This window comes from Squalius cephalus (assembly GCF_949319135.1).
Source record: "Squalius cephalus genome assembly, chromosome: 21".
NCBI lineage: Eukaryota > Metazoa > Chordata > Actinopteri > Cypriniformes > Leuciscidae > Squalius > Squalius cephalus.
The window spans coordinates 35,395,717-35,423,216 of record NC_137142.1 but is presented as its reverse complement, the minus strand read 5'-3'; the positions used below and the strand labels follow the sequence as shown (position 1 = coordinate 35,423,216).

At 39.4% G+C, this 27,500-nt stretch overlaps 2 protein-coding genes across 8 annotated transcripts in view; both read right to left on the bottom strand.

Annotated features, from left to right (window-relative positions):
- The window catches only part of LOC307148891 (L-threonine ammonia-lyase), a 26,905-nt gene extending 18,821 nt beyond the window's left edge, over window positions 1-8,084 (bottom strand). Inside the window, exon 1 of one of the 7 annotated variants that reach the window (XM_079854824.1) lies at window positions 7,981-8,084. Coding sequence is in view for 5 of the 7 variants with exons in the window: in XM_079854821.1 (XP_079710947.1) it covers window positions 1,201-1,661 (461 nt within the window). In the remaining 2 variants the exon portion in view is untranslated. Of the gene's footprint in view, window positions 1-1,200; window positions 1,952-7,515; window positions 7,627-7,980 lie in introns of those variants that run through there. The other 6 variants (XM_079854823.1, XM_079854820.1, XM_079854821.1 and 3 more) reach the window with 6 other exon arrangements.
- A 13,071-nt stretch (window positions 8,085-21,155) lies between these two features.
- Window positions 21,156-27,500, bottom strand: part of stk32c (serine/threonine kinase 32C) — a 100,045-nt gene continuing 93,700 nt past the window's right edge. The window contains exons 11-12 of the mRNA XM_079854833.1: window positions 25,709-25,776; window positions 21,156-22,319 (exon numbers count right to left, since the gene is read on the bottom strand). Coding sequence (XP_079710959.1) covers window positions 22,130-22,319; window positions 25,709-25,776 — 258 coding nt within the window. The 3' untranslated portion in view covers window positions 21,156-22,129. The remainder of the gene's footprint in view (window positions 22,320-25,708; window positions 25,777-27,500) is intronic.

Below are 27,500 nucleotides of genomic sequence, written 5' to 3'. Positions count from 1 at the left end.
GTTCGACTCGCTGTGTAAATGCATGTGTCTCTGATCAGCTTTGACAGTCTGTATAAAGACGACACAGAGCAGAAGAGCTTCTGTTCCACTTTTGCAGAGTAAATCTGGCATTAGTGGTCAGTGTTTCAGTGTCTCTGGTCATGTGTCCGGTTCTGAAGGCTATTAATATCTGCTGTATTCTGCAGGCCTGAGCTTTCACCTCATTCCTACGTCACAGTGTCTAATACAGTCTCTGACCAAACCTCTCTGATTAACCCTATAAAGCCTACCGTATCATATTTGATACGCACATTTATAAGACCTCTCATGATATCTGCACTCCATCTCCTCCAGTCCTTCTGTGTCTGATTGATAGTTTAGTCTGTTTTATCCAGTAAAAGTCTTTTAGTGTAACTGTTCAAACGTCCTTCAGCTCGAGCTTCTCGTGTCTTTCTGCTGTCAAATGTGATTTTTATCAAGGAATAACTTTGATATTGTTAGTAATATTTCAGCTGGACTAATGCAGGTTTACTTGATTATCCAGACATAATTTATTATAAAAATCATGAGTATCAAATATGATCATCAGGCTTTTGAGGAAGGTTTATTTGTTCATCTGTCAATCATCATTGTATTACATTGCATTATATGTTTTAAAACTACAGATCATAAAACTAAGCATTAAATATCATCTTAATAAGATTATTGGGAGATATTGATATTTATATCATTTTATAAGTATCTGCTATAGTGTTATAAAGATCTCATTGATTTACATTACAAGCATCCATATAAATCCATATGAAAATCAGCATCTATAGCATATTTTTGCTCAGTTTGAGTCCATATTCTCACTATATCAGACTATATGAGCCTGATTTATCAAATCTGATACTCAACAAAAACACACATGCAAACTTTTTTTGTTTCATTAAACTGTTCCAATTCAAACAATGAGATATTATTTCATAAGTCAGGCTTTACAGGGTTAATGTCATGCACTAATAACTCTGTATGTTTCCTCTTAGGAGTTATTAGTGCATGACATTAACCCTGTGAAGCCTGACTTATGAAATAATATCTCATTGTTTAAACTGGAACAGTTTGTTGAACCAGTTTGTGTGTTTTTATTGAGTATCAGATTTGATAAATCAGATTTGTATGCCTCATATAGTCTACAGAATATTTTTAGAGCATTGTTTAGCATGTTCAGGTGTTTACCGTGGTAGGAAGAGGAGGATGAAGGAGAGGAAGAGTCTGAGGAAGATGTACACTAATGCCTGGAAGAGTGATAGGAAAGTGGGGTTTTCTCCGAGATGTGGGAATAGAGGGAAAGTTACGGATGAGGGCGTTCCTGCTGGATCTACGGGAGAAGCGGGTCGACGCTCAGGTGTTTTACGGGAAGGTCTGGGTGAATGTGAGTCACTGGATGAAGGAACGGGAGTCGCTACATGGTTTCTAGATTCATCCACATCCGATTCATCCTCACATCTCTCAGATTCAACAGGACACTGGGAAGCATTAGGTGTCGGACACACTCTAAGGGTTTCAGATTTACATACGGTTTCCCACCTCTGCCAGAAGGGATCATATTCCTCGCTGTCATTAAAGCCTCTCCGTGTCTCTTGTGGATGTGAGCCGTCGCTCGCAAACTTGGCAAAAAACTGTGCTGCGAAATTCATCCTCAAGCTGATGCTCTCTGATGTGTGTGTGTGTGTGTGTGTGTGTGTGTGTGTATCCAACAGTATTGTCCTCGTTCTGTTTTCTCAGACGTCCTACAGGACATTAGCTGACTGCTCAGGGTTATTTAAGAAGGGATTACCCATAATCACACGCTGGACTCCACCTACAGCTCTATTCCTGTATCAGACCGGGTCTAAACCCGCCTCTCACGTGGTATAATCAGACACTCTAACGGGATAGATGAGGGCTTAATGCTTCCCAGAGAAAGATGACCTCAGACTCGCATCCAGAGGAAAGTGTCCCCCGTAAGACCTCAAGCCCTGACCTCTAGGACAGGCCAAATCCTCTTCAGACAGGATCACAGATCACCTCTAACCCCACCCGCATCATTTACGTTGCTACAGACTTTACGAGACTCAAATAGGTTTCAACATAGAACAAAAATGATGATTTATAAAGCATGGGTGCTGGGGTGTTCTGTTGAGTTGCTAGGGTGTTGCTAGGGTGTTCTGTGTAGTTGCTAGGGTGTTGCTAAGGTGTTCTGTGTGGTCGCTTTGGTGTTGCTGGGGTTTTCTGTGTTGCAAGGGTGTTCTGTGTGGTTGCTAGGGTATTGCTAAGGTGTGTTGTGTGGTCTCTACAGTGTTGCCAGGGTGTTCTGTGTGATTGCTAAGGTGTCTTGTGTGGTTGCTATGGTGTTTCCAAGGTATTCTGTGTGGTTGCTAGAGTGTTCTGTGTGGCTACGGTGCTGCTAGTGTGTTCTATGTAGTTGCTAGAGTGTTTCTGGGGTGTTCTGTGCTCCTAGGGTGTTGCTAAGGTGTTCTGTGTAGTTGCTAGGTTGTTGCTAAGGTGTTCTGTGTGGTTTCTAGAGTGTTTATAGGGTATTATGTGTGGCTAGGCTGTTGCTAGGGTGATATGTGTGGCTAGGGTGTTCTGTGTAGTTAATAGGGTGTTGCCAAGATGTTCTGTGTGTGGTCGCTAGAGTGTTGATAATGTGTTCTGTGTGGTTGCTAGGGTGTTGCTATGGCATTCTGTGTGGTCGCTAGAGTTTTGCTGGGGTGTTCTGTGTGCCTAGGGTGTTTCTAGGGTGTTCTGTGTGGTTGCTAAGGTGTTGCTAAGATGTTCTGTGTGGTCGCTAGAATGTTGCTGGGGTGTTCTGTGTGCTTAGGGTGTTTCTAGGATGTTCTGTGTGGTTGCTAAGATGTTCTGTGTGGTCGCTGGAGTGTTGCTGGGGTGTTCTGTCTGGTTGCTAAGGTGTTGCTAAGATGTTCTGTGTGGTCACTAGAGTGTTGCTGGGGTGTTCTGTGTGCTTAGGGTGTTTCTAGGATGTTCTGTGTGGTTGCTAAGGTGTTGCTAAGATGTTCTGTGTGGTCGCTAGAGTGTTGCTGGGGTGTTCTGTGTGCTTAGGGTGTTTCTAGGATGTTCTGTGTGGTTGCTAAGGTGTTGCTAAGATGTTCTGTGTGGTCGCTGGAGTGTTGCTGGGGTGTTCTGTGTGGTCGCTGGAGTGTTGCTGGGGTGTTCTGTGTGGTTGCTAAGGTGTTGCTAAGATGTTCTGTGTGGTCACTAGAGTGTTGCTAGGGTGTTCTGTTATACACTCAAATTTAGCACTGAATGGTAGTGCTATAGAGGTTTCAGTACATCACTAACCAGGAGCACATAAGTACTAGGGAACAGATTGATCGGTTTGGGTCTTTGCTTTCAGCCCCTGTTGACAGAATTCTCACAAAAACGTTCAAATTTACTATAAAATGTAAAAAGAAAGCGCTTTCATGCATACTGCTATTATTCATCCACAGGACGTGTTTTATGGAGGTTGTAATAAAAGGTTTGCTCCGTCTCTTTATCCAGCAGACGTACATGTGCAGACGAGATTTACAGACACACACTAACCCCAGACATCACACTCCTGACAGCTTCAATACGTCACACACAACTAACAAGGGCTGAAGAAGATCCCGAAGGAGGATCACTGTTGTGCGAGTCCATCCCTCTGATGACCATTCCAGGAAAAAGAAAAGGATGCAAGTCCGGCCAAGAGAGAAGTCAATACAGAGATGGAGCCAAGAAACACTTTCAGCAGATTCTAGCTGTGGGACGGCACAAATAATTGAATACTCAGAAAGCTCAGAAAGTTTAAGAACAAATAGATGTATGGATTGGGAATCCGATCGCAGTTAATCAGCCAGATCTCATCAAAGCACAGAGGAGAAGATAAAAGATAAGCAGAGATCAGCTGCCAGAGAGTGTGTGTTTGTCTCGGGTTATCTTCAGTCCCGTTGTGAGTCATTTCCTTCTTAAGTAGCTTTGTACACTCTGAACTTTACCCTTGAAAACCTGCGGCTGAACTTTCACTCTGTTTGTTGCGCTGCTGTCATACTAACAATCAGTGTGTGTTTTTTAGGACAGTTCATGTGGAATGAATGATTGCTCAAACCATGTGTTTTTTTGAGGAGTGTGTGATGCTGCTTTACTCAATCAGACGCACCATTTCACCCGCTGGACCAGAAAGCAGGTGAGAAAATCCCACAGACACACACTGAAGGAGGAAGATCAAAAGATCGCTAAGACTCTTTTCAAACCAGCCAGGAAGAAAACACCTAGACACAGCACAGGACACTCTAGCAACCACACATAACAACTTAGCAACACCCTAGCAACCACACAAGACACCCTAGCAACTGCATAGCAACACCCCAGCAACCACACAGAACACCCTAGCAACACCCTAGGAACCACATGGAACAACCTAGCAACCACACAAGACACCCTAGCAACTGCATAGCAACACCCCAGCAACCACATAGAACAACCTAGCAACACCCTAGCGAATGCATAGCAACACCATAGCAACCATACAGAAAAGCCTGGCAACACCCAAGCAACCATTTAAAATAGCCTACAATTGCAATCTAGAACTCCATAGCAACCACCTAGCAATTGTATAGCAACACCATCACAGCCACACAGAACAGACTAGCAACACCCTAGCAACAACACAGGACACCCTAACAATTGCATTGCCCTAGCAAACACCCAAGCAACAACATATCAACTACATATCAATACCCTAGCAACCAAACAGAAAAAGCCTGGCAACACCCTAGCAACCACTAAAAAATAGCCTACAACCACCCAGAACAGCCTAACAACACCATAACAACTCCATAGCAAAGCCATCGCAGCCACAAACAGACAGCAACCACTCAAAATAGCATACCAACCACCCAGAACAGACTAGCAACACCCTAGCAACAACACAGAGCACCTTAGCAACCACATATCAACTGCAATCCAACGCCCTAGCAACCTCACCGAACACCCTAGCTACTGCATAGCAACACCTTTTCAACCACACAGAACAGCTTATCAACACCCTAGCAACCACAAAGTACAGCCTAGCAACCATTCAAAATAGCCTACATGGTGGCAGGTTTTACACAGGTACCATATGTGCTTTTGTCAGAAAATGTAAAGATCTAGTTGTGTTGTTGATTGCTCTGAGTTCAGCTGTTTATTGTGTCATATTAATAATAATAACAACACCAGTGACCTTGCTTTGGTCTGTCTCATTAGAGCTGCTCCAGTCTAATCTAGACGGACATGTTTACTGTGATCCACTGCCTCAGGACCATGATGATGATGATGATGATGATGATGATGTTTGCTGTGTCTCATTACTGTTCATCTTCTGCACAGACTCTGGGAATGATTTACACACACATTTCAGCAAAAAAGCTTTTTTATTCCCTGTAATTCTTAAATGTTCATAATGAGTTTTGAGTGTGTTGAATTTATTACAGAATGACAGTCTGAATATATATATATATATATATATATATATATATATATATATATGTGTGTGTGTGTGTGTGTGTGTGTGTGTGTGTGTGTGTGTGTGTGTGTGTGTGTGTATATATATATATAATAGTAATAGTTCAGTGATCAAACTAGGGTTCTTCAGTTGATAAAATGCTAATAATTTGAAGCTAATATTAAAATGTGATATTAATACAATAATACTTATAATGAAAATAATGAATTATTATTAATAAATAATAATAATAAATAACATATAATAATAATATTAATAATAATAATAATATTTTTTATAAATATTATTAAACATTTAATAATCATAAAAATGTACAATTCAAATAAATAATTTCAAAATCAAAAATATTAGTTTACCTGCATGTAATGTGACAATTAACAACACAGAACAACCTAGCAACCACTATGCAACTGCATAACAACACTAACCCTAGCAACTGCATAGCAACACCCTAGCAACCACACAGAACAATACATCATTTCAAAATAAATTGACAAATTAAAACACTAAAAATATTAAATATTTTATTAGTTTACCTGCATGTAATGTGACCAATAACAACACAGAACAACCTAGAAACACCCTAGCAACCACTCAAAATAGCCTACCAACTACCCAACACAGCTTAGCAACACCCTAGAAAACCACCTAGCAACTGCATAACCACCCTTACCCTAACAGCCACACAGAACAGCCTAGGAACACCATAGAAACCACCTAGCAACCACACAGAACAATAAATAATTAATAAATAAAAATGATTAAATATTGAATTAGTTCACCGACATGTCATGTGACCATTAACTGATATCAGAGACAGTTAGTTAACCAGACAGACAGTTGATCAGAGACATGTTTAAAGGGGGGGTACAATGGTATTTCATGTATTCAGAGTTGTTTACAGTGTTAAAGAGATGGATTCTCATGCTAATCATGGGCAAAGTTTTAAAAAAATATTTTGGACGAATAACGGAGAATTTCTATGCTGAAAATCTTACTTCCGGGTTGGTACAAGTTTCGGCTGGTTTTTTTTCGATCGTGGATCTAATGACGTAGATAAGAGTGGAACTCCTTATATGAGCATTTCTCTCGGAAAAGCGCGCCCGCGCACACGTCGACCAGAGGAGAGCGAGACCGCGCACATCAACGCGCTTCAACAGGAAATCATCGGCAGCGCTGCATAGGATTTGTTCAAGAATGTCTCCAAAAAAGTGTGTATTTGGATGTGAGGGAAAGCTTACCGTGCTCAGTTTTCTAAAGAACCCAGTGTTACAGGAACAGTGGATGCAGTTTGTTTTTCCGGGGCAGCAACGGAGTGTACCAACCAAGTGCGGTTGTGTGTTCTGGTCATTTCAGTGACGAATGTTTTATTAACAAGGCCCAGGTCGACGCTGGATTTGCAAATCGTTTGCTATTAAAACGTGGAGCGGTCCCAGTGATAAAAGACCCCATTCATGTAAGTACAACTGGATCAGATTTCTGTCTTTTGCTGGAAATCAAGCACTACCGCTTGACTCTATAGCTCCGCCTCCAGGACCTCGGCTTTTTCCGGAGAGAATCGGAAAGCTGTATTTTTCTTTTCTAAATATAATAAAACTAAACACTTTTTTGAGATATTAAGGATGCACTACTACTCTATAGGTACTCAAGATTAACATGAGATTAGGTGAAACTGTGCATGTTATGTACCCTTTAAAATGTTAAACTATTGAAATATTAATTTAAAGGGGTGGTTGATTATGATTTGACTTTTCTAACTTTAGTTAGTGTGTAATGTTGAAGTTCCGACGCTCAAAGTTCAAAGCAAAGGGAGAGATTTGCTTTTACAGAAATCGCTTTTTAAGGACTACAACAAACGGCTGGTAGAGACTACACCACATTCCTCCCGGGTTAGTGACATCACAAACCCTAAAATTTACATAAACCCCGCCCCCTGAACACGATTTATAGATTATCATGACAGAATATGCTAATCAATGACTAGAAGATAACTACACATCAGCTTCATAAATTCATCAACTAACCGTTCAGAAATGTCCTGTTGCTTCTACATGTTGTCTCTTCTTCTCGAGTCTCTCCATCATTGACTGACTCCGGTTTGAACATAAAAGGCTAAACGTTTTTGACATTTTCAGTGCATGTGTGTGTGTGAGGTAAAAGAACACGAGCTGTTGTAGCTCCGCCCCCTGTGCCGGGAGCAGCAGCTCATTTGCATTAAAGCGACACACAAAAACAGTGTGTTTTTGCTCACCCTCAAAAAGTGACAATTTAACATGCGATATAAAAATATCTGTGTGGTATTTAGAGCTAAAACTTCACACACACACTCTGGGGACATCAGAGACTTACTTTACATCTTGTAAAAGCGCATTATACCGCCGCTTTAAAATCATTATCTCAGGAGGTCATTAGAGCTCAAAGGGGCTCTGCTGCTGTTGGACTCATGTCTGCATGTCTCTGTGTGTTTGGCTCCAGTACAGGAGACCCACCCGCTCGGTTCCTCCTCCTCCACTTCTGCTCTGTGTGTTCATCAGGAAAGCAGTGAATCGAGAGACAAGCTTCAGTGTAAACGGAGGATCTGCTCTTCTTCTGCTCGTTTCTCGGTGTTTGGGACAGGCGTGACGTCATGGGCCGCTGGTCAACCCGCGTCGCGCTGCTGACGCTCCTCCTCATTGGTCAGATTCTCGCAGGTAAGACCGCGGATTGGCTGGAGCTCGTGTTTATGAGTTTGACATGCAGCCGTTGTCTGTGAGGATCATGTTGATCTGTGTTTTCAGATTGTGTGTGTGTGTGTGTGTGTGTGTGTGTGTGTGTGTGTGTGTGTGTGTGTGTGTGTGTGTGTGTGTGAGAGAGAGAATGTGTGTGTGTGTGAGAGAGAGAGAGAGAGTGTGTGTGTGTGTGTGTGTGTGTGTGTGTGTGTGTGTGTGTGTGTGTGAGAGAGAGAGAGAGAGTGTGTGTGTGTGTGTGTGTGTGTGTGTGTGTGTGTGTGTGTGTGTGTGAAAGAGAGAGAGAGAGTGTGTGTGAAAGTGATTATGTGTGTTGAGTGTATGCAAGTGAGAGAGAGAGAGAGAGAGTGTGTGTGTGCGCAAGAGTGTGTGTGAGTGAGTGTGAGAGAGAGTGTTTGTGTGTCTGTGTGTGTGTGTGTGTGTGTGTCTGTGTGTGTGTGTGTGTGTGAGAGGGCGAGAGAGAGAGAGAGAATAATTGCGACTGGAACATCTGGTTCTGATTAGGAGTGTGTGTGTGAGTGTGTGTGTGAGTGTGTGTGTGTGTGTGTGTGTGAGTGTGTGTGTGTGTGTGTGTGTTCAGCGCTGTATGACTGACAGAACCGCAGAAACACAGGAGATTTCACACATGATCTACTGGAGTCCATCCAGAACCCTGAAGCTTCATGTTCCCGTCCTCAAATCCAGATCCGAGTGGATCTCAGTGTCAGTGAGAGATTTGTTGTGTGTGTGTGTGTGTGTGTGTGTGTGTGTGTGTGTGCGTGCGTGCGTGCGTGCGTGTGTGTGTGTGTGTGTGATCTCACGCTCATGGAATGACCAGCTCTACCCATAAATGACTATGACTCACTTTATTCTTCTACAATATTGTTTTTATTAGTTTTTATCTCAACAGAACCGAAACAGAGAAAACAAGCCAGATTTCAGATTACATATATCCACCACAGATCTTGTTTTTTTTCTTGTTTATTAGTAATATCTAAACATTCTTATATCAAGAGAACCTCTTTTTTTAAAGAGGACCAATCAATCCTTTTCACAAACTCTTGATGTTGTTTTCAGGCTCTACTAGAACAGGTTTTCCTGCTTGAATGTTGATTATTCTCCTCATATTCTCCATTGTTGCGGCTCCTCTCTTCCCAGTCTGTCAGTAACGCTCTGTTTACTTCCTGTCTCTATGAAGCTCCTCCTCCTGAAAAGCACACTGTGCTCTGATTGGTCGGCTGGAGCAGTGTGTTGTGATTGGTTGAGCGCTTCGAGTGTGTTTGGGAAATGCCCCGCCCCTTACCATAACCGCCAGTTTAACACACTACTAACTAACTCAACCAGGCCCCGCCCCTTTATTCTGTGCATTAATTATTATAATGAGGAATATTGTGACGTGTTCGTTCCCGGGAGAAACTCAAGATACAATGGAGGCGTTTCAGGGAGTATTATTTCTTTTATTTAACTTCAAGTAACATTTTCTTGTTTTTTTGTTATGTTTTTAGTGTTAGTGAACTATAACGACACATACACACACAGTTCCTCATCTGTGTGTGTGATTGATGTGTGTCGATGAGGATCTGACGTCAGATCAGGACACGTGATCTCTGTGTGCTGGTTCACTCTCGCTGTGTTTAACAGGCTCATCCCTCACTTACAGGAGATCTGTTACAGATCTATTCTCACGACAGAGAGTTTAATGCAGAAACATCAAAGACTGTGGAGGTGGGAATCCTGCGGGAAAACTCGGGAAACATAACAAGCCCTGAGAGCTTAAAGAGCTGCTGTAAAAGCTGTGTGTGTGTGTGTGTGTGTGTGTGAGAGAGAGAGAGACTGGAGAAAACGGCCTTCTTCCTCAGTGTTTCTGTCCTGGTTATTTTTCTGACTCCATTGGCAGATATTTGTTCTTGTTTTAAGCATAAACTCACTTCATTTCGATATTTTTTTCATACTAATATCTTAATAATATGGAAGCCCATTTCCTCCACATAAGAAATAAAATCATGTTTTAGTAAATCATAATTATAGAATGAAAATCACAATTATGACATAAAAGTTGATAAATTCGATATTTTGACAAAAAGTAAAAAATGAACTAAATTAAACATACTAAGTTGAAATTATCACTAAAAAGGACAAAATTATTTAATGACTAGTCTAAATTAGTCTAGATTAAGTCAAGGTTATATAAAAAACAGAAATTGTAATTTTTTTTAAAAAAGTCAAAATTATAACACTGAGTGGAAATTATGACTTAAACATAATTATGACTTATTAAGTTAAGTATGACTTAAAGGCAAAATTATGGCATGAAAATGTACTAAGTTGAAATTGATTTTAAAGGGCAAAACTAAGGCATTAAAAAATGAAATTATGACAACATTTTTATTTTATTTTAACATACTAAATTGAAATTATGACTTTAAAAGTTGAAATTGACAAAAAGTAAAAATTTTAACAATTGAAATTATGAATTAAAAAGTCGAAATTATGGAATAAAAAAAATCTAAATTAAGACAAAAAAAGTAAAAATTATAATTATAAAATTATATATAAATAGGCTACTAAATTAAAATATGACTTCATAAGTTCACATTCTGGTGTGAAAAGTCAAAATTCTGACAAAAAGTTACAAATTAACATAAAATTAAACATACTAGGTTGAAATTATGATTTTAAAAGACAAAATTGTGACATTCTAAGGTCATATCATAAATCAAAATTATGACAATAAAGTCGAAATTATGTCTTGAAAAGGTGAAATTGACAAAAAGTCAAAATTATAACAATTGAAATTATGACTTAAAAAGTCGAAATTATAGCATAAAAAATCCAAATTAAGACAAAAAAGTCAAAATTATAACATACTAAATTGAAATTGACTTAAAAAGGCAAAATTATGGCACAAAAAGTAAAAATTCTAACATACTAAGTTGACATTATGACTTAAAAATGCAAAATTATAACAGTCAATGTTATACCATAAATTGAAATTATGATATAAAATGTTTTATTATGACAAAAGTTGAAATACTGTCCTAATTTCGATTTTTCTATGTAAAAATGTTGACTTTTAATGTCATAATTTAGACTTTTCATAATTATGACTTAGTATGTCATAATTTAATTTCAAAGTTTTAGATTATGATTTACCAGAGTTTTTTTTTCCTTATGTGGCATAAATGTGCTTACATATAATAACAAACTTCTCCAGTGTGTGTGTGTGTGTGTGTGAGCTGACATCATCTGTTGTCAGCATTATTCAGATGATGTTATTGTAACTGCAGATGATTGTGTGAATCTTTACTGTCCTCTGATGGGTTTTTCCGTATGATTGATGTTAATGTGTTTTCAGTGACTCAGGTGTGTGTGTGTGTGTGTGTGTGTGTGTGTGTGTCACAGGGCCTCAGACGAGCAGCTCTAACGCCTGTCAGGATCAGAAGGCTCTTCACGAGCGAATGGACGGCGTCGAGGAGGTGACGTCACTCATAAACCTGATCGACTGTCAGTTCAGTGTTTGATTTACTCTGAAACAATGTGTCAAAACTAAAACAAGAACAAATATCTGCCAATGGAGTCCGTTTTTACTTCAAATTAGGTTTATTTTTCTGACTCCTTTGGCAGATATTTGTTCTTGATATATCGCTGTATATTTATGTCACGGATTATTCGGCATGTAAATAAAGTTGGACGTGCTTGTATACTTCATATAAAGAGCTGGGTAATAATACAGTTTATATTTTGCAATGTCCCAAATCTCTTTTTTTTCCCAGTATATTTTTTAGACGTTTCTACAAGACATTGAGATTTTTGCATAATTTGTAATGCTCAAAAAATCTTTTATATATTTTTTAATACAAGTATGTACAAATAAAAAATGTAATGCATTGTATCAAATAATTCATTTAAATGTCAGTACATAGTAGTTCAAGTTTTCTAGTTTCTTGCTTGATTTTGGATGAAGTATAGAGCGCTTCAGAGATTATATGTGCAAGTTTTAACACACATCCGAGACAGCAACATCGTTTCGGCTCAGATCGTGTGGATTCAACGCGCTCCGGATGTGGGCCGAATCTGGGCCGAGTCCGACACTGGGCATTTACTGGAGAAACTCTTCTCCAGAAAGTCTTGCTTTCTAAAAAAAATGATCAAAATGGAGTTTGTGCTTAAAACAAGAACAAATATCTGCTAATGTGGTCAGAAAAATAAAACTTAATTCACTTAAAGGTGCTGTATGTAACTTTTTTACTCTACTAAAGCATAAAAATACCATCATATGTTTGCAGATATTTAGGAAACATGCTAAGATCACACACTCGTTTCTCTGATAAACACTTCTATATCCGGTTATTTTACTTGTCCGTCGGTTTTTGTTTTGGTCTGTGTGACTCCGCCCACTGCCAAAAACTGCACTGGATTTCGACACCCCGGGATGCGATTTTTTTTCTTCCCAGGATGGTAGGGGAAGACTCATGAATATTCATTAGGGAAGTCATCCCTGATTGGTCTGATGACCTACCCCTAACCCCACCCATAAACCTACCCATCACTGGGGGTCTTATGACCTCCATAACCCCGCCCCTAAACCTACCCGTCACTGGGGTTAAGACCAATCAGGGATGACTTCCCTAATGAATATTCATGAGTCTTCCCCTACCATCCTGGGAAAAAAAATATCGCCCCCGGGATGCCAGCTGGCGGGAAACACAGCGTATCGTAGCCATGGAAACGAGCAAACAAACTGGGCCAGAGACTGCAGATTCCACACAACCTAAAAAGCCTCGATGTCCATCTATAAATCTCTATGAACGAGAGCATATTAAAACACGGATAAATCAACTCATCAACTAACAAGTGTGTAAGTCTCCTCGGCTTTCGTTGTCAGTTGCGCTCGTTCCTGTTGCGTGTGCTCAAAGTGGCGACCCGTGAGCGTCGAGTCTGCGGAGGCGGGGAAACAACGATCCCTGATGTTTTGAATCTGGCCTGCAGTCCCTATCTCGACCACTAGATGTCATTCTAACACACTGCACCTTTAATACTGATACATTTCTCACTTATTATCTTCAGACATTCTGCTTCTTCTCCAGTAAATGTATCTTGATTTAAGAATGTTTAGATATTTGTGCTGGAAAACAAGGCATCGTTTTTGTGTAGTCCCAGACAGCAACATAGTGTCGGCCCAGATCCGGTACGTGTTGAATCCACATGTTCCAGATGCGTACCGTATCTGGGCCGACACTATGTTGCTGTCTGGGAAATCACATATTTCCCATCGGACGCAGCCGTACGCTTGAGTCCGCTTGATGTTGACGTGTTTCTTCTTCTTCTTCTGTGGTCCAGCGTCTGGAGTCGGGCGTTCGGAAGCTGCAGGAGGAGCTGGATCTGCTGATGGAGGAGCTGGAGGCCCGTGAGTGGAGCCCCCTGGTGGACGGGTCACCTATAGACCTGCTGGACGAGCCCCCGAACCCGTGATCATCACATCTGAGGAACATTCATATTCTCCATCACCTGCTCATCTACACACCGTGAAGCCCTTAAAGCAGCGACTCTCCAGCTCTCCGACTCCAAGTTCCCTCGTTACACCTCAGACAGTGGCAGTGTCGGCCCAGATCCGGCCCACATTCGGTACATGTGGCTTCGACGCGTGCCGGATGTGGGCCGACACCATGTTGCTGTCTGGGACTGCAACAAATGATGTTCTTCCTCAGTGTTTCTGTCTTAGAAATATCTAAACATCCGTAACCCTCTGGTGCTCTTCACGTGTCGGTCTAAAATGTTTTATTAAATCATTATTTTATATAAAATTTTGTATTTTTAGGGGATTTTTTTTATACTAAATTATATTTACGCTGTATTTATAATCCATTTATTCACTTTCTGAGCATAGACCTGAAGATTAAATTTCCAACTTAAACTGCCGTAAATCTTGAACGTTTTAGAGCGACAGACGTAAGTTTGATCTCTTTTAAAGACGACACTTGGCAGATTATTGATGAAGTGAAAAGAGTTTTAAAAAGTAACAGAATTTTACGTGTTATTGTTATGAATAATGCACAAAAATACTATTTTACATTTTTATATGAAATATATATTTTCAAAAACCTGTTTTACTCTAAAACTGTGAGAAAATCAAAGCAATAAATCCAAACAATTTGTGATCCAAGTTTAAGCTTGATATCTCAGTAAATGATCTTTCAGTGAGTGTGTGTTCGGCTGCAGTTCCAGACGCTTCCACTAGAGGAAACTCTCTCGTTCATCTACAATGCGCTCATCTTTGACCGCGAGGAACTCAAAAGTGTGACGGATTTCAGGACCATTTAACCTGTTCGAATCATGTCCATGATTTTTTTGTGTGTTCATATAGCCAGTGCCAAAACCTTTACCAAGTTTCGTACCACTCCAATAAAAGTAAAAAATTCGAAAAAAACAAAACGTAAATGTTTTCGGTCTAAAATGACTGAAGAGCAGAATGACTGCAAAAAAGCTTTTCTTACTTAGTATTTATATCTCAGTACAAATATCTAAAAATTCTTAAATCAAGAAGCATTTACTAGATAAGTAAAATGCCATAAGATATTATGTCTTGTTTCCCAGGGGAATTAATAAAAAGTAAGTGAGTTTTTGCTTAAAACAAGCTAAATGATCTGCCAATGGGGTCAGAAAAATAATTTGAATTCAAACAGAAACAAGATTATTTTTCTTACTCCATTGGCAGATCATTTAGCTTGTTAAGCAAAAACTCACTTCATTTTTATTTAATTTCCCAGAAAACAAGACATAATATGGCATTTTACTATTAAATAAATGCATCTTGATTTAATATTTTTTGATATTTGGACTGGAAACAACACAAAAATACTTAGTAAGAATAAAAATTTTTGCAGTGAAGATATTAAGTGAGAAATGTATCAAAATTAAGTGAATTAAGATCATTTTTCTGATCACTGATCAGATATTTGTTCTTGTTTTAAGCACAAACTCACTTAATGTTTCAGAAAGCAAGACTTACTATCTTCTGTTAGTCTGATTCTCCACTAAATGAGGAAGAACATCATTTATAGTGAATATTTCACAATATTCAGGTCAATATTTTCCCTCTGGTTTATCTGCTGTAATGATATTATTGTTCTGTCTTTTTCTTTTAATTGACAGAATCTAGGAGTGTCCATAGGCTAGAATTACTAACTATAATCATTTTGATTAAAATGAAAATAAAATTCAGGAATCCAGATGTTTTTCAGGGTTCTTGCTCTTTTTCACCAATGAATCTGCATGATTTTTTCCAGATGTTTCTGATTTAGAGAGCTTACACTGCAAATGTCTTACTTAGTATTTCTGTCTTGTTTCCAGTCCAAATATCAAACATTTCTTAATCAAGATGCATTTACTAGATGAGTAAAATGCCATAATTTTGATTAATTCCCCAAGACATCATAAAACAAGACATGAAATCTTAAGTGAGTTGATGCTTAATTCAAACAGAAACAGGATTATTCTTCTCACCCCACTGGGAGATCATTTCGCTTGATTTAAGCATCAACTCAATCAATCAATCAATCAAAATTTTATTCTCACTTAAAAAAATGTACTCACTTAATTTTGATTAATTTCCCCTGAAAACAAGACATAATATCTTGTCATTTTACTCATCTAGTAAATGCATCTTGATTAAGAATTTTTATATATTTGGACTGGAAACAAGACAAAACTACTGAGTAAGAAAAGCTTTCTTTGCAGTGTAGAGAGCGATTTCAGAGCTTTTCATAACTAAAAAAAAATCCATCATATTTCCCAGTTTTCCAAGATTGTGGGAATGATGTTGTCAAAGACGAGAAGCAGTTTAGCTGTTTCAGCTCATTTTAATACTTGTTTGTTAACACTATTTTTAGTCGTTGTTTTAAGTCATTTTAATTCATATTGAGAAAGTGAGAACACTGCCTTCTGTAAAGCCCAAACTATCAGTGTTACTTTTAAAAGTAATGCGTTACAATATTGCATTACTCCTTAAAAAAAGTAACTAATTACATTACTTATTTTTTTAGTGATTTTTTATGGAAAGTAATGTTATGTTACTTTTGCGTTACTTTTTCTCACTTGTGCTGTGCTTGCTTTATTTTTATTTTTATAATAACAAAAAAAAAAAAAAAGTTGTATTTTTGTCCCTTTCACACCGGGAGTGAGCTGATAATCCTCAAACGCAGGTTCACTCCTGGACAGTAGAGGGCGCCGCTCTACTAAAGGTTCAACAATTACTACAGCAATAAAAACTACAAAATGAAACACAAATGTAATGTTTCATGTTTATCTAAAGTCGTTTTTTGCTTACTATTTTGGTTGAAATGGATCATCGAAGGTCAGCAGCAAAAGATTTTGGTTAATAAAGTGAGATTATCTGACAGAGAATATTACGCACACCTGCAGTACGAGTTTGTGTTTCACTGTTTTTCTGCATGTGAGATGAACAACAGTGTGTGTGTGTCGACACTAAACTATTTAATTAACTTTATAAGTGAACTCTGTATACCTCTCTGATATTCTACTTTCTTTAAAGTCAACTAATCACATTTAACAGTGACTTTATGTGGGAGTTGTTGTCAAATGTTTATTTCGTCTGTATTTTGTATCGTGAACATCAGCAGAAATCATCTTCAGTCTCACACACGATACAGAAACACTTCACACACACACACACACACACACACACACACACGCTTTATTAAGAAATAAACTGACACAAGAGCATGTTAATACTTTATTCATACTTTAATGATCGTCAAAATCTATGGGTTGCCAAAATATTCAAGAGAATCTATGTTTACGTACAGTATCATGCCGTCCACATTACAATGGATCACAATATAAGTCTGTCTTCGTGGATCAGTCCGTGAGGATTCATGACAGACTGAGCAGAACTAGGACTCATCCGTGCAGAAACACACACACACACACACACACACACACACACACACACACACACTTCTGCTCGAATCCTCCAAATGATCGACTGGAACATGCAGGACTTCAGATTCTCCACGGAATCTTCCACTTCTCTGACTAATGTTACTGTGTTACTGTTAGAGTATTTCAAAAACATTCCAAGATTTTACTTGTTACAATAAATGCTTGTTTACAAATGTTACTGTTTCTATGGGCTTTAAGCGCTAATCAACAGACACTCACATGCATGCACACACACTCACACTCTTAACGCACACACTCTCACAAACACACACTCACTCACTCACTCACTCACTCACTCACTCACACACACACACACACACACTCACACTCTAACACACACACTAACTCACTCACTCTCTCTCACACACTCACTCTAACACACACACACACACACACACACACACTCACAATCTTAACACACACACACACACACACACACACACACACACACACACACACACACTAACTCAATCACTCAGTCACACACACACACACACACACACACACACACACACACTCACAATCTTACACACGCACTAACTCACTCACTCACTCACTCACAAACACACACACACACACACACACACACACACACACACACACACACACACACTCACTCACTCACAAACACACTCACAATTTTAACACACGCACTAACTCACACACACACACACACACACACACACACACACACACACACACACACACACACACACACACACACACACACACACACACACACACACACACACACACACACACACACACACACACAGGCACTCATTTATATTAGAAATGGCTATGCAAATGGTACAAAAGCTTTGGCGTATTTGCCTACAAGTTGTGCCTGCACACTTGAAAGAGATTTTAAACAACATGGTCTGAAGACGTCGCTTCATAAAACCTCTTATTATCGTCTACATATATACTCGCTTATGTCAGCACATCCACATAAAACTGTGGAGAAATACTGGAGCTTTTCTCTATGTACATGTTTTACATGATGAAGCGCTGGAGTTTACGGTTCACTGCAGAACTCTTCCTCTTCCTCAGAGTCTGTCTCGTCCAGCGCTAATACATAAACATTCTTAAATCAAGATACACTTGAATTACCAGATAATGTCTTACTTTCTGACTTCTTTTCTATAAAAATTAATCAGAAAAATAAACTTAATTCAAAGGAAAAACAATCAGATTTTTTTTATCCCATTGCCAGAAATTTGTTCTTGTTTTTAAGCTCTTCACTTTTAAATCATTTTTTCAGAAAGTTAATATCTTGATATCTTCAGTCATGTTTCTTCTTCTCCGGTTGATTTATGAATGTTTAGATATTTGCGCCTGAAAACGAGACAGAAACAGAAGAACATGTTTTCTGCAGTGTAACGAACGCTACACGTGTGCCGACATCAACACGCTTTCGGTTATTCCTACTAATGCTACACTAAAGAAACCTCGGGAATCTACTGAAGCACGTAACACACACATCCTCAAACACACACACACACACACACACACACATGCTACTGTCTGTCAGCTATAAATAATCTTAAACTGGTGTCCTATAGAGATTCAGTAAGCAGCAGAGATGAAGGGTTCACGGCTCATCAAACCCTTCACTGAATGCTAGTTTAAGAAGTCTAACAGTCAGAAAGGTAATTTGGCAACATGTGAGAAGAGAGGAAGTTTCAAAGCAGCGACAAGAGACAAATATATTCCAGGAACCGCCATCATCATCATCATCATCATCATCATCATCATCATCAACATCACAGCTGTGGGTTTATGGGTCAATGATTATGATGCCTTCACTTGCTATTGGAAATTTCCTATTACGAGCTTGTCGCGTTCCGGTTCTTATTAAAACCAAAATGATATTTAGCGTCCCATTTATTGACAACCATATAAACATTGACTGCACTGCATCCGGATAGTCAGCTTGCTGACGGTTCTGGAATATCGGTCAAATACAGTATTTTCACTGTGTTTAAAACATACAATGTGCTTCAAATTATTCTTCATATATGTAAATATGCACTACTTTAACATCAAGACAAGATCTCGTAGCTGTTGGGGGAAAACTAAAGAATAGCAGTTCGCTCTCTTCTCCGCCATGTTTAAAGTTTATGGCCTGCCCAACTTGGTTTCCCAGTAGTAAATATGAGCATGATTTTGTTCATGTCCAAAATCCAACTAGTAATTTCCAACTAGAAAAACTACAACTAGGAATTTCCAACTAGGAAACGACAACTAGGAATTTCCAACTAGGAAATGACAACTAGGAATTTCCAACTAGGAATCTTCAACTAGGAAGGCGTTCATGTCCAAAATCCAATTAGGAAACAAACTAGGAAACTCCAACTAGGCATTTCCAACTAGGAAACTCAGACTTGGAATTTCTTACTAGGAAACTCCAACTAGGAATTTCCGACTAGGATACTTCAACTAGGAATTTCCAACTAGGAAACTTCAACTAGGAATTTCTGACTAAGAAACTCCAACTAGGAATTTCCGACTAGGAAACTCAGATTTGGAATTTCTGACTAGGAAACAACAACTAGGAATTTCCAACTAGGAAACTTCAACTAGGAAGGCGATCATGTCCAAAATCCAACTAGGAAACTCAAACTAGGAATTTCCGACTAGGAAACTACAACTAGAAATTTCCAACTGCATATTTCCGACTAGGAAACTACAACTAGAAATTTCCAACTGCGTATTTCCGACTAGGAAACTACAACTAGTAATTTCCGTCAAGGAAACTCATATTTACGATAATTCTGATAGCATGTGAAGGCAGCATTACATGCCTGTTTATTAAGATTTGTGCTGCCTTCATGTGCTATTGGAATTATTATAAATACGAGTTTCCTAGTCAGAAATTCTAAGTCAGAGTTTCCTAGTCAGACATTGGTCATGAACACCTTCTCAAGTTGTATTTACTGTGGAAAACTCAGAGATAATTTTGATAGAGAAAATGGCCTGAATTTGACTGAAATTGTGGATAGATTCTAGGTAACGCGGTGAATGTTTATATGGTTGTCAATCATTTTGGCTTTAATAAGATTTTCACAATAAATAGGCAAGAATAAACCTGGTGTCCTCCAGGATTTCTGTCTTTTCCAACAACAAAGCACTTGAACATGACAAGCTCGTAATCACGACTTCAGGAGTAGGACATTTTCATTAACACGTGAAGGCATCATAATAAAATCATCATATGCCACATATTTTACTACGTTTATGGATCCTTTGACAAGGAGCTTATGCCTTCATATGCAATCGGAAATTTCCTACTTCCTATTCTACTTCCATGCTATTGTAGCTGTGTATAAAACACAATATATAATTATTAATATTTGTAAATATGCACTACTTTAACATCAAGACAAGGCAATGTAGCTGTTGTAGGATAATTAATAAAGAATAGCAGTCACAGCAGCATCGCCGTGTTTAAAGTTTATGGCCCGCCCAACTCGGAAACTCGGATGTCATAATCCTCCTCGAGCTTCCCAGTGGTAAATACCATTTGAGAGGGCATTCATGTCCAATTTCCGACTAGGAAACTACAACTAGAAAATTTCCGACTAGGAAACAACAACTAGGAATTTCCAAATAGGATTTTCCGACTAGGAAACTACAACTAGAAAATTTCCGACTAGGAAACTACAACTAGGAATTTCCGTCTAGGAAACTCCAACTAGGAATTTCCGACAAGAAAACTCCAACTAGGAATTTCCAAATAGGATTTTCCGACTAGGAAACTACAACTAGAAAATTTCCGACTAGGAAACTACAACTAGGAATTTCCGTCTAGGAAACTCCAACTAGGATTTTCCGACTAGGAAACTACAACTAGGAAATTTCCAAATAGGATTTTCCGACAAGGAAACTACAATTAGGAAATTTCCGACTAGGAAACTCATATTTCCTAGGATAATTCCGATAGCACATGAAGGCAGCATTAAACACTCATTTTTGCTCAAATAAATGCAGCCTTGGTGAGCAGAAGAGACTTCATTCAAAAACATTTAAAAATCCTAATGATTTCTTACTTTTAACCGGTAGTGTAAATACTGATTTCCTCTAGGGAAATGGATGAAAATACTGATGATCTTTAATTCAGGAACCAATATGTATATACTGTTAAACTGTACCTCCTCCAAAACTATTAGTAAATCATGGTGTAAACTAATGACTACTGGATATTTACAATAAACAGGGTGATGAGCCCTTCAGGAAATAAAAGCTTTAAAGGAAATGCTGAAAGTAGAAATGGTCATGTGATCACCCTCATGTAGAATTAAATCGACATGACTGCAGTTCATCTCACTGTAAACAGATTTGTCAATGCATTTTCCATTTCTTTAGAAGAAAAAACGAAACAAATGACTCTCCGATTGAATTCTACCACAGAATTTCTGCTTTAAAGTGCTGTGGAGGAACATCTCAAACGGCTGGAAAACACGACGTCTGGAGCACGGATGAGGAAAACAGGAGAAAATATCATGCATCAATGATCTATTGGAGGACAGTGTAACCAGTAAACCTGTGCGAATTATGGGGTGAATTGTTTTTCCTGATATGAGGATGAAAGAAGAAGAATAACACTCACTAGTGTGTGTTAACTAGTCCTATAGTTAGTCTTCTCACAGCGCATGAAAGCAAGAAACTCGGTGCTGAACTCAAAAGGCACCAGATGCTTCCATGACCAATAATAATAACTCACGTATGTAAACATACAAATGCATGTGAAATATCAACGGATCCTCAAGCAGCTTCATGTGTGGATGGCGTTTCTGCCTGAAGACGAAGAGCTCCTTCATCAGTTTCATGGGGTGTCGTCATACTCAAGCGTGTTGATTTGCCTCTACAATCTCTATTTTACATCATGCTGAAGAGATACGTTGCATAGAAGTTCAAACTTGCTGCAGGAGACGGCTCTGATCATGAGGGTTTAAAGGCATGGCGAGCGCTAGCAGCTTCCAGGAGACGAGCAGACCGAGCCGCACATGCTCAGTTTGGAGGTCTCGGGTTCGGGTTCGGTCTCTTCGTCCTCGGTTCCTCCTTCGGCTTCGGCTTCGGCTTCGGCTTCATCGGCGTCTGGATCTCCATCTCCATCTCCATCTGCTCCCAGACAGCCCTCCTCCTGCCGACGCTTCAACCTGAACACACACACACACACATCTGCTGTAAAACACACAACTGCACACACATCTGATGTAAAACACACACAACTGCACACACATCTGCTGTAAAACACACACAACTGCACACACATCTGCTGTAAAACACACACAACTGCACACACATCTGCTGTAAAACACACAACTGCACACACATCTGATGTAAAACACACAACTGCACACACATCTGATGTAAAACACACACAACTGCACACACATCTGATGTAAAACACACACAACGGCACACACATCTGATGTAAAACACACAACTGCACACACATCTGATGTAAAACACACACAACTGCACACACATCTGCTGTAAAACACACACAACTGCACACACATCTGCTGTAAAACACACAACTGCACACACATCTGATGTAAAACACACACAACTGCACACACATCTGATGTAAAACACACACAACTGCACACACATCTGCTGTAAAACACACACAACTGCACACACATCTGCTGTAAAACACACAACTGCACACACATCTGATGTAAAACACACACAACTGCACACACATCTGATGTAAAACACACACAACGGCACACACATCTGATGTAAAACACACACAACTGCACACACATCTGCTGTAAAACACACACAACTGCACACACATCTGCTGTAAAACACACAACTGCACACACATCTGATGTAAAACACACACAACTGCACACACATCTGCTGTAAAACACACAACTGCACACACATCTGATGTAAAACACACAACTGTACACACATCTGATGTAAAACACACACAACTGCACACACATCTGATGTAAAACACACAACTGCACACACATCTGATGTAAAACACACACAACTGCACACACATCTGCTGTAAAACACACAACTGCACACACATCTGATGTAAAACACACAACTGCACACACATCTGATGTAAAACACACACAACGGCACACACATCTGCTGTAAAACACACACAACGGCACACACATCTGATGTAAAACACACACAACTGCACACACATCTGATGTAAAACACACACAACTGCACACACATCTGATGTAAAACACACACAACTGCACACACATCTGATGTAAAACACACACAACTGCACACACATCTGATGTAAAACACACACAACTGCACACACATCTGCTGTAAAACACACACAACGGCACACACATCTGCTGTAAAACACACACAACGGCACACACATCTGCTGTAAAACACACAACTGCACACACATCTGCTGTAAAACACACACAACGGCACACACATCTGCTGTAAAACACACAACTGCACACACATCTGGTGTAAAACACACAACTGCACACACATCTGATGTAAAACACACACAACTGCACACACATCTGATGTAAAACACACACAACTGCACACACATCTGCTGTAAAACACACACAACTGCACACACATCTGCTGTAAAACACACACAACGGCACACACATCTGCTGTAAAACACACACAACTGCACACACATCTGATGTAAAACACACACAACTGCACACACATCTGCTGTAAAACACACACAACTGCACACACATCTGCTGTAAAACACACACAACGGCACACACATCTGGTGTAAAACACACACAACGGCACACACATCTGATGTAAAACACACACAACTGCACACACATCTGCTGTAAAACACACACAACGGCACACACATCTGATGTAAAACACACACAACTGCACACACATCTGCTGTAAAACACACAACTGCACACACATCTGATGTAAAACACACACAACTGCACACACATCTGCTGTAAAACACACACAACGGCACACACATCTGGTGTAAAACACACACAACTGCACACACATCTGGTGTAAAACACACACAACTGCACACACATCTGGTGTAAAACACACAACTGCACACACATCTGGTGTAAAACACACACAACTGCACACACATCTGGTGTAAAACACACACAACTGCACACACATCTGATGTAAAACACACACAACGGCACACACATCTGGTGTAAAACACACACAACTGCACACACATCTGGTGTAAAACACACACAACTGCACACACATCTGGTGTAAAACACACAACTGCACACACATCTGGTGTAAAACACACACAACTGCATCTGTCCTGTATGGGATCAATAGTAAAAGAATTGCGGTCACGGATAAAAATAATAATAAGCGTGAATCAAAAATTTAAAAACGTTTGTAAAAATATATTGCACAAACTGAAAGAAATCATGCAAAATGATCAGAAAAGCAAACAACGCGGTCATTGGTGTGACGTCACCTCCCCTCTTCGACTGATTGGCTAGAGGAGGAGCTGTCAATCTAGAACTAGTGGACCAATGGTGACGCAAAATGTAAAAATGTATGAGAGCACAAAGTACAGCGCAATAAAACCAAGGAAAACATCATTTTTAAGAAAACATGAACATAAGTTTAAGTTTTGTGCAGTTTTTATGTGTTTAAAGTTTTTATTCCTGCTTGTTATTTTTTGATTCACGATTATTATATTTTGATAGGTGACCACGTTGTTTGGTATTCTGATCATTTTTTTAGTTATATATATACAATATATTTGTGTTTTTAAATGTTATTTTTTTTATCTGTGACCGCAATAGACGAGATATTGACCCCATAGCCCTGCTTTACCTGCACATAGAAATATATTTAAATCTCAATCCATCTCTTTAAAGGCAGAAATCTCCACTTCAGCAGCTTCTCACACACCAAATTATTCATATCTATATTCTGAGGGTTTATTTATATATCCTTCACCTGATTTATACAACATTTTACTCCCAATAACATGAGGAAATGTATTTGGCTTTATCCAGTGTTCAGATTCCTGTTCTGTTTTCTCCAGAAACAAACTCTGTTGCATTATTTTCCTGTTGTCTCTGTAAAGCTGCTTTGAAACACTCTGTACTGTAAAAAGCGCTGTAGAAATAAAGACACCGTTCTAAGAAAACAGAAACTTGTAATGTGTTCTGGCCGTTCATTCGCACTACAGTGTTTGGAGCTCGAGAACTCAAACTGGGAAACAGGATCCAAGGTGCACCTTTTTGAAAGCAACACCGTAAACGTATAAACATGAATCTGTGTAAACGGTGACGCATATTACGTATTTAGTCTATAGATATGCGCGTTTGAGCGTAGTCTTTCTTTACAAACTGACACCTCACGTTACTTGTCTGGCCTGCATATACAGCGTTTATAGTCATTCCCGCCGATCCATGTGAATGGGAATCATTCTGATAACGGTTTCATCTGTACAGAGGAAAAACTGTTGTTGTGTGATTGAGGACAGAATTTTCATTTCTGGGTGAACTAACCCTAATCTTCAAGAACATATGACTAAGAACTCTAGTTTTTATATTCTCACTTTTCACGGTTGAAGATCATGAACTCCTGCTGGACGACTTCAAGGCACTCCTGAAGATACTCGTTCTCCTGCAGGAGGAAACAAAGACAATCATCAGCCGTCAGACGCCAGCCACATTCACACAGCCATCGTTCAGAGTTATCTAGTCTAATATCTATTATTTATACATCGTTCATGGAGCGTTATTTTTACTGAAATGTTTCAGCTGGACGTTCGTCTAATGTTTTAAAATGTTACTATTGTTTCAGAGAACATTCAAAACTAACGTTCCAATAACGTTTGAAGAATGGAATGTTCCTTTAACGTTCGTATGACCAAGAAAAAAACATTTATTAACAAAAACTGGATGTTTAACTGAATGGGAACGTGAGGAAAATAGAGAACATATTTCTGTCAGCTGTTGTTGTGTTGAGCTCCGAACACAGAATCCTGCTGGAAACTCCAAAAATAGCCCGGCGTGTTTCAGGAGAAGCTGCAGCTCTGAAAGCTTCATAATTTAATCATCCAGGTAATAATGCCTTCGCTTCCGGCGTCTCCAGACCATAGAAGCTCATCTTCAGTAAGAGCAGCGAGATGACCTCATCGTCATGTGATCTGATCACAGACACGCCTCATAATCACGTGATCTGATCACAGACACGCCTCATAATCATGTGATCTGATCACAGACACGCCTCATAATCATGTGATCTGATCCCAGACACGCCTCATAATCATGTGATCTGATCCCAGACACGCCTCATAATCATGTGATCTGATCCCAGACACGCCTCATAATCATGTGATCTGATCACAGACACGCCTCATAATCATGTGATCTGATCACAGACACGCCTCATAATCATGTGATCTGATTCCAGACACGCCTCATAATCATGTGATCTGATCACAGACACGCCTCATAATCATGTGATCTGATCACAGACACGCCTCATAATCATGTGATCTGATCACAGACACACCTCATAATCATGTGATCTGATCACAGACACGCCTCATAATCATGTGATCTGATCACAGACACACCTCATAATCATGTGATCTGATCACAGACACGCCTCATAATCATGTGATCTGATTCCAGACACGCCTCATAATCATGTGATCTGATCACAGACACACCTCATCGTCATGTGATCTGATCACAGACACGCCTCATAATCATGTGATCTGATCACAGACACGCCTCATAATCATGTGATCTGATCACAGACACGCCTCATCGTCATGTGATCTGATCACAGACACGCCTCATAATCATGTGATCTGATCACAGACACGCCTCATAATCATGTGATCTGATCACAGACACGCCTCATAATCATGTGATCTGATCACAGACACGCCTCATAATCATGTGATCTGATCACAGACACGCCTCATAATCATGTGATCTGATCACAGACACGCCTCATAATCATGTGATCTGATCACAGACACACCTCATCGTCATGTGATCTGATCACAGACACGCCTCATAATCATGTGATCTGATCACAGACACGCCTCATAATCATGTGATCTGATCACAGACACACCTCATCGTCATGTGATCTGATCACAGACACACCTCATCGTCATGTGATCTGATCACAGACACGCCTCATAATCATGTGATCTGATCACAGACACGCCTCATAGTCATGTGATCTGATTCCAGACACGCCTCATAATCATGTGATCTGATCACAGACACGCCTCATAATCATGTGATCTGATCACAGACACACCTCATCGTCATGTGATCTGATCACAGACACACCTCATCGTCATGTGATCTGATCACAGACAC